The sequence below is a fragment of the Fulmarus glacialis genome, unplaced genomic scaffold, assembly GCF_000690835.1.
Source record: "Fulmarus glacialis isolate BGI_N327 unplaced genomic scaffold, ASM69083v1 scaffold9714, whole genome shotgun sequence".
NCBI classification, from domain to species: Eukaryota; Metazoa; Chordata; class Aves; order Procellariiformes; family Procellariidae; genus Fulmarus; species Fulmarus glacialis.
In genome coordinates this window covers 1-12,829 of record NW_009208839.1, presented here as the reverse complement: position 1 = coordinate 12,829, position 12,829 = coordinate 1, and the positions used below count along the sequence as shown (strand labels likewise).

Sequence of the window (12,829 nt, the reverse complement as noted above, 5' to 3'; positions counted from 1 at the left end):
CCTTGCTGCGTTCCTGACAAAATGTCTTCTCTTAGTATCTTATTCTTCGACGAAAATAAAAACGTCGTTCTTAAGGTCTACCCCAACATGACAGTGGAGTCCTGTGCGTGCAGATAACATCTCGGGAGACCCTTTTGAAATGCTGAGGTGATCACTTGCTTTGGGGGGGGAGGTGGGGGGAAGGGGAGGTGTTCTATGGTATCTACTTTTCGATTGCACTGCCAATGCATTTCCTTAGGACAAAAAAGAGTGACGTGTAAACAAATCCAAACGAAGAGGATGGAAATGGAATGGATTCCGAATAGCAATTCCAAGGGAAGAGAATGCAAACTTCATTCGTCTCCAAATTTGGCCAAGACACAAGTCTTGGCAATGAGGACTGACTGTTTCTGTTGAAATCAAGAGATGAAAGAGGAGTTTGCAGAAGACTCTTCAAGATTTTTGAGGTTACCAGAAGGACATACTGATCTATTTTTGTACAAGATTTTGGAAGCAGCAGTAGCTGTTAATTTTTGTCTCCGTTCTCATGGTGACTAATGGGGAGGAAGATTAGAAATATACTATTCTTCATTTAAAAGCTCAGCTTTCTGCCTTAGGTTATTGAGTAGTGCAGCAAGGAAGAAAAACAAATCTGACATCCTAAGAGCCTTAGACATGTATCTCCTTGGTATGACATGTCGCCAACTGCATATGTGTATTCATTTTCATTGACATATTCTTCGTAACTCAGCTTATTAGATGTCAGTGCTCTCTGTCAGAAGAACACAGAACACATTACTGCTGCGTGCGTAATCGTGGTATCTCAAAAGCAAAGACTTTTCTTTCATACCACTATGGAAACTCAGCAGGCCAAGGGTATGAAAGTATCACACTCAGTGAAGTGGCTGAGTGACTTGTTCACAACACACATTCTAGAACATAGTTGCAAATAATCTATGAGTAAATCATGGTAGTTGATTCCTGACGTGAAATTATTTGGTGCGTAATTCCTATCTGTAGGCCTTCACTACGATTGTTTGATCAAAACTGCCTCTGGTTGGTAAGTTTTGATTGTTGCATTAATCAGATAGTAGATTTTTTTTTTTTCCTTATCTCGGTTCACTTCTACTCTGAAAATCAAATTTGTTGTAGCTATGCTGTCAATTTAAGGTTTCTTACTAGCGGGTTTTGCACAATAAAAACACAAAACATTCTTTCAATGACTTTATCCACAAAAAAAATCATTTGAGAAACTACAAGCAGGAAAGAAAACATCTATCGAATCTCAAGCACAGCTGCAAAATGTTTGTTCTGTTGCGGAGTAAATGTTCACAGAGGTACTTTAGACAGAACCCTGGTTCTATTTCCAGCAGCACGATCGATAGAGGATGATGCTTTTTAAAGCACTTTTGGCTGGTGAGAGTGATGTTTTAGTTTGCGCTAAGAGTAAACGTCTAACGACCTTTTCCATAAGTTACTTACAAAACTGACTGTTAGAAATAGTGTATTTAAAGGGCAAATATTCATAGGGAATAAATTAATTCCCCATCATCATGAGAGTTAAATTCTCTACTTTGGAGTCAGCAATTCCTCAGCGTATTGAAGGTGACAACAGTTTTCCTACATACGTATCTTTTTGCAGCTTCATAGCTCTTTGAGGCTAGTTGAAACGCTCCGTCATTGATTTCTTTATTTGGTCACCGGTGCCATCGTGTTTACCAAGCTGAGTAATGTGCATGTGCAAGGGTGTGAGAGGTGTGGAGGTGGAATAGGTAGCATAGGGATCCTTTCAGCAATCCTGCACAAAGTCTCAGTGGAAGCTGACAGAAGTTTAACTTTTCTTAAAAAAAAAAAAAGAAAAGAAAAGAAAAAAGAATCCCGGTTTAGTCCCAGATGCAAGTTACGCTTGCAACCCTTCCCTTACCCTGCTTGAACAGCATACCCCTCCAGTCAGATTGCCAGAGTGCCACTGGTCACATGTTTATTGGCTCCAATTATGCAACACTAATTACTACAGCTGTCCAACCTGATTGCTGTATGTTAGGATTCCAAGAGCTCTGTAGCAATGTATTTCCTTGAAGGATCTGTTCCCTGGATCTGGAAGAGAAAAGTCTTCATTTCTGGAGAACACGTGCCATCTTCAGCATATAGGAGCAGAATTGCCATCAAAACCAAGCACTAAGCGTGAAGCTGTGTACATTTAGATCAAGGTTCATTTGATCCACTTCCATATGCAGGAGAAAGTCAGACTTTCTGTGTGCAAATCGGATGGACTTAAAAACAGGAGGAACAAAGCTGTGCTTTTCTCCTACCTGAAAAGACAGTTGCAGACAAACTCACGGCTGTGTCTTGGTAATGAAACAGAGCCTGTCTCTGTGGTGCAGAGCTGTGGGGGCCCCTGTCCTGACTTTAAGGACAGGCAGAAGTAGTGATGTGCACAGGCTGCCCTTACCGAGGGGCTCTCCTTTTAATCCACTGGTCTGTCCCGGGCCCGGTGGCATTAGGACATGTGGGGGATGCCACTGGCTAAGCTGGAAGCCGGCTTGGATTTTCAGTAGACATCAGGCCCTGCAAGCAAAACCAGATGCAGTGTTTTCTGATAGCTGTCTTTTTTAAGAGCTGCACAGGTAAGTCCATTGTTCATACAATTCAGCGTGACAATGGCTACTGTTAGAAAATACATGAAGAGAGCTTGTGCCAAAATAAACTTCATAGAGCTTGACAAGACAACCTCAGCTTTGTGCCAATACGTCCCATTTCTTTGTTCGGGGAGAGCTGGCTGGTGATGAGTAACACTCTTACCGCCAAAATCATTTCCTTCACAGTATTTTTGAGGCTCTTGAGGTGCGCACCTCTTGTCCTGAGTAGAAAGGTGGGAGCTGCTCAGTAGCCCTCGAGGTCTGGCTTTCTCCTCGCGTCGCCCTGTCCTAGGATTACGGCGTGTTCCTTCCTTAGAATAGCACCAGCCTACACCTTCTCAAACACAGCGCAGAGGAGAAAGTACCTCGCAGGTTTGTAACTCCCCACGGGAGGGCTCGGGGGTCATCCCACTGCGGATGGGACCGCTGCCTCAGAGAAGGGCCGTCAGTCTCCCAGGAAAACGCTGCGGGAACTGGGACCCCACCAAGGTGAGGAGTGGCCGAGCCCCAGCCTCCTGCCTGCTGGGGAGGAATGGGAGCAGCTGGCTCTCGGGCAGACGGTCAGGACTGAACCGAGCCCAGCTCGGTCTGTGAGCGGTGTCTGGCACGAGTTGTGCCGGGAACAGGGCTCCTCAGAGGAAAATGCAGAGGTCGGACATGCCCTGCCCCACGCCTTGGATGGTAGCAGAGTTACCCAGATCAGAACAGGATGTCGGCAGCACTTTTGCACTCCAGAACAGAGGCGCTAACTAAATATAGGTGTTTCCCCAGCACAGCAGTCTGGGGCAGCCGTGCTCTTGAGTCACTCCTTGGGAACGAAGCCGAGTTCAAGGCTACAGGTAATGCTTCCCAGTGCTGTGATGAGATAGCCTGGAAGTGACCTTAAAAGCATCACCCGAAAACAAGCGTGAAATTGTTACGCTAGATTTTCCCTGAGGTACAGCCAGACTTTGTCACAAACCGAATCGTGTACAATAGGTACAATCTTCCAAGTAAAATGTGATCTGCCTCTTCCAACTCTAGGCGAAGAGTGTTCTCTTCACTTAGCCGTACAGAAGTGAGACATTTTATGCCCACGACTTGTTTTGCATTTGTATCTGTAAATGAAACTTTCTACATAAAGCCATGTCTAGCATAATGTATTTAATCACACAGGCAATGATTTCTGTATATAGCTTTGTATTAGTAGGGACCTCAAAATAATTTCCAACTCATGTTATTAATCACCATTTTAATCTCAAATCATCACAGGGGGCTGTTCTGTTTTTTGAAATCCTATTAATCGATCAATGGCTCTGCTTCCCATCTAATTATGTAGTATCTGATGTCTGCGCATTATTTGCGTGGCTGGCTCAAAAGATGGGCAGGAGAATGTCTCGAGCTACGCAAGCTTTCTCTTCAGATAGGCTCTTCTGGGAGCAAAGTCCCCAGTGAGGAGCAGACCGAGAGGAGGCCGCTGCAGAAAGCTCTTGAAAAGCCCGCTCTTGGAGGCTGAATAGGGAATCTCACGGTAAGTGTGCAAAATAAAACTCGCTTATCCTGCAATGCAGTACCTTGACCCAGAAGAACTGCCTGCTAGAACCAACGACACTGTTCCTCTGAACAGGGTCACGAGGTAGGCTCTGTTTTTTCCTTTGTCTGGGGGCCCTGAACTTGCAAGGAGCAGGACGCCTTTCATGAGGTGCCGAGCAGCCCTGGGGTTGCAAATCCCTGTGCTCCGCTGCAGGGCTGGCTCAAAAGTTTGGATGCTCATCTCTGAGGAGAGGCTCAGCAGTTTGCAGGAGATGTTTTGTTTAGGGACTCATTTCTCCTTGTAAAAACAGCCTTTTAAAATTATTTCTGTTGAAAGGTTAATCTTTGTACAGACGATGTCGATCAAAAAAATTTAAATGACCCCCCAAAAAAGAAAAGTTATTTTGTATATGGGAAGAAACCTTTATGGATGCTTTTAATTTATTTTATATCTGTGGCCGTCTTGTCCTTTTAATGTTTTCTTCTTTATCACAGTGCTCTTTAAACAATACGGTTTTCTCTGTCGTTGCAAAGATGAAATGCTAGGACCATAGTCAAGTTGGCAAGGACAGGTCGCAGCCACACTGTGAAGGGCATGTTTCACTACTGATGTATAAGCTTGCCCGATGTGTATTTTTTTTCCCTTCAACAATGGGAAAGTTTCACTAGGAACTCTGGAGAAAATATAAAATAAAATCACTTTTTATATGAAAATCCATTTATTCTGTGTGGTATTCAAGTCTTTCCAAGAACATTCAAGTTTTCACTGCTTTCTGTGTTTGGCACTCTGGAAATGCATCCATCTCAAGTGCTCATTTGCAAAGGCCATTCAGACATTGTCTTTATAGAGCAAAGTACAGAGTGGCTGGGGGATGGGTGCTATGGATTCAGTTAAAGGTTGGCTAGTGTGACGGTAAGAAGCTACCGAGGTTACTGCACCTGATCCAAGGCCCAGAGGTGTCAGCGGGTTTCCATCCATTGGCTTTACTGACTTCCGATTCCAGCCCACAGAAATAGTGCAGAAATTGTGGTGACAGCCCTGCAATTTATCAGAAGAACGAGGCAGCCCTAATTGCTTTCTTGGTATGGACGGAACCCAAGGCTGTTGTGTTAAAAACAGGAAGAAAAGTAATTCCTGCAGCCTTACTGCATATAGCACTCTGCTACAAACCGAAGTGGGGAACGGAAGCCTCTAGAGTTGCTGTTCTAGGGAGGTCCCAGCGGGATGCTCTCCTGATTTTCCCCAGGTCCATCTAAGGGAGGGTGGCGGGCTGGGCACGACATTGTCACCGCTGTATGGGCCATATAGGAGGCAGCAGGTCAGAAGCGCCTGGGCTCTGGCCATCGCAGGGGTGCCTGTCTCTCTGTTACCCTCCTCTTCTCTGACTGCAGGTACGGAAACCTGGGGGATGCACGGAAATTCCACAAAAGGAGATGAGAGCAGACACCAACGGAGCGCCTGCCCAGCAAGGGAGGACTCCGGTCTGCTCTGTCCCCCAGAAACAAGGAGAGTTCGGGGTTGTTCTCTGAGCAGCTGGGAGATGCCCCCAGGTCACGGTAACAGGAGAACCCGCATGGCCACGCTGGTAACAAGGCTACCTGGCTTGTTACGGTTCTCTTCGGTAACAGGAACGTTTTATTCAAAACAGAAGAAAAGAAACTGTGGGGAGAAAACAAAACCAAGGCATGTGCTGCCCTCCCGGTACGGCATTACTTGCCACAGCAAGAGCGCTCCCGCTTGAAATAATCTCTCGCCTCTTGATCACAAGAGGCTGACAAGAGTGGGGACTCTGACTCTCGAGGGGTTTTTGGATGCTTCAGTCTGCTCGATTGCGTTCCCCGCCGGCCCACCCCAGCAAGTAACTTTGCCTTGGGTCTCAGAGTAATGCCCTGCCCTCTCGCCTGGTGGTGACCCAGGTTTCCGCGCCACAGGGACATAGCGGTTGGAGGAAGGCAGGTCACGGCTGCGCACGATTAGGGATGCGCGGGCTCACGACAGCGGCTCGAAGGAGAGCCTGTCTCGGGCACCGTGATCCCGCACATCCTTTCCCGCTTTCTCAGCCCCCGAGCTGCACTTGAATAAAGAGGTGCTCGGGGCCATGAGGATTAGTACTTGTGCCTGAGCTTTACAGATGCACTTTCCTCTTCTGCAGCTCAGGGAGCTGCTACCTTGTGTTTTGATCGCTGCCTCTTAGAGGGACGTTAGTTATCAGCAAAGAGAAGCTTACAGCCCCTGATAAATCTGAGCTCCATCACTACGCAGCACAACAAGAAAGCACGGTTGCGTGTGAGAGCACCCGAGCACGGGTTGCTTACTGGTAATCCTTCACAAATCAAACTTTCCATACAAAACCACTAACTCCCTCTTTTTGAGCAAGGCTCAGGATTTTATATGCTCGTTTTCAAGAGGAACAATCTTTCCCCAGAAAACTTAAATTTAGATCTTACCTCATGCGAGGAGGTCACACGTGTGTTTCAAAGGATGCGGAGAAGTAGGACTTTGATGTACGAAGCTTGCACATTAAAAAAAAAACAACCCACATTTTTTCTTGCCATGTGGAGTTTTCATGAGGTCTTTATGAAAAGATGCTTCCCTCTTTTCAGCTTCCTATTTCACTTTGAGGTTCCCTTCCTGCAACACAGACCAGAGGATCCCATTCTCATAAATGAGCCTTTTTAGCGGGCCCCAGGTTATCCTGATCTCCAAGGGATTTTGAAATATCATAGCAGAGAGCTGGATGTAATTTAGAATTTTTTTTTTAAAGCTTTTCACAATGTTGACTTTTTATCATTAATTTCACATCTTCACGTCTGCTCTCTGCACAACCTCCTCCTTGCTTTCCACCTTTGGGAGGAATTACCTCGTCGTACTCGCGCTGCATTCTACCTCTTCAGCACTGCCTGCTTTCTCTCCCTCAAAGTGCACCACGTGCAAAATATGTTAATCATAATGTGGTGCAAATCCATTTTCCTTGGTCTTTCACCTCAACAGATCTTACGCACTTAAGGAGCACCACACCCATAGGAACCATTTACCTGAGCACGGACATGCAGCCACTTCAGTGGTGAGAAACAAAACTGGGAAACAACCTTCAGTATTGAGGTGTGTGTGTCCGTCTGTAGCTCTTGGTTTACTGCTGTTTGTTCAGCCCTAGATCAAGAAGTAAAGAAGTCAATCAGAAATGCTCAAACCTGTGTCAGGAAGCAAAATAACTGTGCTGTTCAAGCTAAATATTCAAGCTAAAAATTCAAGCAGAGGGAACTCAAGAGGTAGAGAGCGCCAGCCTTGTGCTGCCTTGCAAAAAATGGAAAGGGAGGGTGAATTTAGGGCTGCGCGCTACACTACAGCTGAGAAGGCTGCCTTTAATTGTCTCTTCTTTCCCACACACTCTGCATAATCTCAAGGGAGTCAAATTGTCAAACTGTCAGGTGTCTAAACCCAAAGCTACACACAGCTCTCCAGAGGGCCTTTAAAAATCACCAGGGGGCTTAAATCTCTCAGGACTTCAGCTCCCATTTCATCACATAACAATAAAAATTCTTCTACCCACTCCACCGCAAGGTCCTTGGGGACCACAGCAGGAGAAAGCCATGTCTGTTCCGAGAAAGCTTGTTGCATAGCGGGAGGAGAAAGGGATCTCAGCCGCTTTTCATTGCAAATGAGACCTGTCAAATCCTGAGCTACCTCTGGATGTTGTTGTCAGTTTATGGACAGAGAAGCCCATCCATTTCCTTTCCAGGATGAAGACCTGACCTTAGTCTTGAAAGCCGGGGACTAATCTGTGAGGAAGGGAAGCAGTATTTTCTCACGCCACCCCAATATCTGGGCAAAAATAATGGAGGGGAGGTGTACCTAAAACCCAATCCCATTTCACCCGCTGCAGAGCACAGCTGCCCATCTGCTTGGTGCGGCTTCCCCCAGTCAAGATTAAGTTGCCAGGACCCCGCTGGCCTCTCCAGCGGGAGAAGCTATTAGCCTGGGGAGAGGGACAGACCCTGTTGGTCGGAGAAACACCCTGTCCGCATCTGGCTGAATCCAACCTGCCTGCAATCACAGAGACTCTCTATGTGTCGGGGCAGCTGTTTCCTCTCATTCAATACAAAAATTTACAGGCTTACGCATTATAACATCCGCACCCCTTTATGTAGGAATTCAAACCTTTGGGGCACTGAGGTTACTTCTTCCCCTTTTTACTGGCAGATGATTCTGATTAACAAGTGATTCGGACAACTTTATACCATGCTGATTGTCACTAATTTGCATGCAATTTTTAAAATAAATATTATTAGCCGCAACAATTCAGCTACTTTCTTTCCAATTACTCAGTCCTTAGCGAGCCCCGTGGAAGACAAATTCGCAGTCCGAAGGTACCCTTATCTCTTTCACCTACCAAAGACGGTCCGGGTGTTTCCATAGTCAGTGATTCCTAAGGAATGATGAACTTCATATCAAACACTTTTCCAGCTTCTTTTACCAAAAGCACTGTCTAGTTTTAGGAAAGAACAGAAGCAATGCAGCAGGGCCTTAGGAAGAGAAGTTTTTTCCTAAGTCATCTATTCACATCAGGAGAGGAAAAAACTGGAAATAAGATCCTTCCAGAGGGACTGTGCTGCGTTACTTGTGTGTCTCTTCCATGCACACTTGAGGAGACACTTAGTTACTGTCGGGTGCTCACAGGAGGAGACAGGGTGAGCTAGAGACAGGATCAGTGCTGGCACTGATAAACGAATGGCCAATGAGCTGAGAAAAGAGGGCGAGGGCTGACAAAGGGTCACCAGTTCTGCGGGGAAGGCCCTGGGACGTGACTCAGCAACTGCTCTGATAAATGCAGTCAGGGTCTGTGGCTGGCAGGGAGAGGCAGCAGAAATCCCAAACTCTTCGCAGGGATACCAGCCCGATCAGGGCAGCAACTGAACAGTCCAACAATTTAGGGGAGCAGAGCTGGGCTGCGCTGGGCGGCCAACCTCCCCCTCCTCCGTGAGTCCCGAAGGGGCAGCTGCAAGGATGTGGTGAAAATCCATCACCTGCACTAAAAACTAGACTTAAGTAGCATACACCTGGGAATTTTCTCTCTCACTCTGCTGCTGCCTGCTTGTCTCTCCTCAGAGCTCATCTGCATCTCTGCTCTGATGTGGGAGTTGAGGAAAGGCACTGCCATCTACCCAGCCCGGGCGGACCGCTCCTCAGCTCTGTCCTCTGTCAGGAAGCATCGTCATCTCTCCTGCCTCCCAGGGCATGTTCTCTAGTGGCAGAAGTATGGGCTTTTCCCTGCATACACACACACACACAGACAGAGAAAAGAAAAGAAAAAGGGAAAGGGGAAAGGGGAAAGGGAAGGAAAGGAAAGGAAAGGGAAGGAGAGGAGAGGAGAGGAGAGGAGAGGAGAGGCGAGGAAGGAAAGGAAAGGAAAGGAAAGGAAAGGAAAGGAAAGGAAAGGAAAGGAAAGGAAAGGAAAGGAAAGGAAAGGAAAGGAAAGGAAAGGAAAGGAAAGGAAAGGAAAGGAAAGGAAAGGAAAGGAAAGGAAAGGAAAGGAAAGGAAAGGAAAGGAAAGGAAAGGAAAGGAAAGGAAAGGAAAGGAAAGGAAAGGAAAGGAAAGGAAAGGAAAGGAAAGGAAAGGAAAGGAAAGGAAAGGAAAGGAAAGGAAAGGAAAGGAAAGGAAAGGAAAGGAAAAAGGAAAGGAAAGGAAAGGAAAGGGAAAAGAAAAGAGAAAAAAAAGAAAAAGGAAAATCAAAAAGAAAAGGAAAAGAAAAGAAAGAAAAATAAAAAAAAAAGAAAAAAAAAGAAAGGAAAAGAAAAAAAGGCACAGTTAGAGCTGGGTTTGTTAAAGAGCAATGGGAGTGGGGGAAAGTGCAGTTAGAACTGGATTTCTCGGAGAGCTACAAAACAAAAGCAAAGCTGACACGACACAAAGGTAAGATGGTGCATAGGAATGCTGAGGAGAGAACTCAGCACACAAGAAACGTATGTCAGAATCTATTTTCTACTGAGCTCAAAATTAAGAATAATAGCACACTTTGCAACATTAAACACAGTCTAATCATCTTAACCGTTTCTTTCCAACCTCCCACCATCTCCAGCACACTGTTCAACCCCCTTCAGCCTGAATGCCTTGTTTTCCTTCTTTTTTATGACAGTGTATCTTCTGGTTCTGAGATGGTGTCTAAAGTACAGCAATCTATTCAAGACAGTTTGGTTTAGTTTAAAGAATGTTTAGACTGGACTGAATCAGCTTCTGCATGTATTTCTGGAAATCATCAGTCCTGTGCATACAGCCCAGAAATAAAATGTACCAAAGTACGTGGGGCCTGCAGAAATAGGAAAATATTTGAGAAAAGGTTCAGTGGGGAAATCATTGTTTGTCTGTGGGGCATCCAGGCAAGCGACTCAGCTGCAAGAAAGTGGCTCTGTCCCCAGGGTGGCCTCTTCTGTCTCAGTCCCGTCGGAATCATGGGGACGAGAAGCACAATGCAGGGCAAAGAGTCTGGACTACTGTATGGAACATGATTGTACAAAGCGCATGTGATGCACTGGAAGTTTATTTGTTTAAACTGTGAGTTAAAGAAGGTGTACAGTTGCTATGTAAACAACTGACATGCTAAAAGATGCACACATCTAATTGCTAGCTCTATTAAATTTATGATATTGTTATTTCTGCATTTTAAAAAGCCATGTAAGTACTTATAAATAAAATGGAAAAATACTATCTAAATCGTGGCGTATGGTTGGTTTTTTTTGGGGGGGAGGGTACGACAAAGACCTATGTGAGACACACAGACACATAAAATGTTTAGTGCTCACCTAAACCCCCGAAAAGAAAATCCACTCTTTAATGCTGCAAAATAGTATTATCTTCCAGTGCACAGCCTGAAGCGCAAGCCTCTGCTTGCATAGCCTGCTCCCGCTTCAACTGTGTATGGCTACCATCAGTTCGCATAGGCTTTGCTAGCTGCAGGTTTCCACCACAGTTTACAACAAGGCAGGGAAACAAAACCAGCAAAACACGTAGTGTCTTCCTCTACGGGCTCTGTTCATCCTTCATCAAAATCAGTGGAAAATCCTCTAGTACCTTTGCTCTGACTGACTGTTACACAGAGCATTTGAACTGACCTGCAGGCAAAGCGATTCCCCATGCAGCAGTATGTATCAGCGTGTACCGCAGTTTCACCCGCCTGTTTTACCACGCTGTGCCCTTCCCACGGCTGATGCAGCAGATGTGACACCGCACTCAGACAAACCCATTTACAAGGGTTGCCTGGGCTGTGCAAGTCGCGTGCTGTACTTGCTGCTGACTCAGGCATGGGCAAAGTCAGCTTCTTCACTGGCCTTGGGCCACTGCAGCCACGTACTTGAGGGATACGTGAGAGTATCTATGTCCAGCGAGATCTCACCGGGACGCTGGGACCTCATCAGTAGGGGAGAAAGCCAAGCAACTGACACCGAAACAGGTGACCATGCCAGCTGGCATCTGGCACAGCACAGGGCAGGAGCTTTGAAAATAGTCTTAATGTGAACTGAAAATAAAAGTCAAGCAGCACTGCATGCTTGTCCTGTAAGCTGCTGAGTCTTGTGCGCTATACCTTACACAAATAAAAGGCCAGAAAAAAATCAGCATTTCCTCTATTTCCAGCCTTATCCACACCCTCGTCAGTGTAACCGTAAGAAAGTGTCCTGCACTGACTGTGAGTGTGGCAGTGAGACTTCCTGCGCTGTCTTATCTCGTGCCCTTGGAGAGGTCCTTCTCTGAGCCTGGTGAGCCCCACAGTCAGTGGGCTGAGGTGCCGTTCAACACTGCATAGGAATGAAGGCACGTGAGATGAAATGTGTTTATATTGTGCCTGTACCCAGCAGCCAGCAACTGCTTTATTTTTGTATTCTGCAACTTCTGCCGACACATTTTAACTTAGCCCATATTGCATCAAATTTCACTGAAGGGGCAGGGGACTGGCACACCACAGGAGGAGTTTCTCAGTGTCTCCCATGGAACTGAGACGTCCTCAGCTGGGTACAGACAGGGCGAGAGCTGGAACAATTTGGCCATCATGTAAGGGCTGTCCCAGGGAACGTCTCCTCGGTCTGGGGGCTGAAAAGAGCCCTGCGTCAGGCGGTTGGTGTGGGAATTGTGGAGCAAGTAGGAAAAAACCATCAAAATGTTTTACAGCAGGTAGGAAGCTTGACAGAAGGCAAATTGAATGCCACAGAAGCAAAAGCTGCCTATGGACTGTGAGAAAAGAGTCAGTCCCTTGGAAAGAGATTGTTTCTTCAGATGACCATAGGAGGCCTTTTGTGAGAAAATACACCACCTTTTCTTTCTGGTACAGTGAGGCATCACAGCAGTAATCAACCAGAATCTCTGAGTGCCTTTGGAAGTGTCAGTAACTGCTGGGGGCACAGCTAAATGGACAGTCTACATTCCACACAAGAAAAATACCATTTCCCTGGAATGACACACAGACCCAGCACAGGGAAGGTGGAGGCCAAGCCCAGACGCCTACATTTCCAAGAATACATTGGCCTTGCAACACCTCACGCTTCAGAGTTTTAGCAGACTGTGGCTGACCTCAGGCCCTTTGCTTGTTGCTGCCCACAGGTCCCCAGGCACCGGTCGGCCCCCAGCTCACAGACTGGTGTGGCACTGGGCAGTGACCCACCTGGGCGGCCCCACAGGCCTGAGCTCGCCTGCACGTGGCCAGCGGCCACA

General features: G+C 46.5%; 1 protein-coding gene across 1 annotated transcript in view; it reads left to right on the top strand.

Moving 5' to 3' along the window:
• Nucleotides 1-117, top strand: part of BMP3 (bone morphogenetic protein 3) — a gene marked incomplete at its 5' end in the record, with an annotated part of 7,795 nt that extends 7,678 nt beyond the window's left edge. Inside the window, one exon of the mRNA XM_009576654.1 lies at nt 1-117. This exon is cut by the window's left edge and continues 90 nt beyond it. Coding sequence (XP_009574949.1) covers nt 1-117 — 117 coding nt within the window.
• Nucleotides 118-12,829: the final 12,712 nt, after the last annotated feature.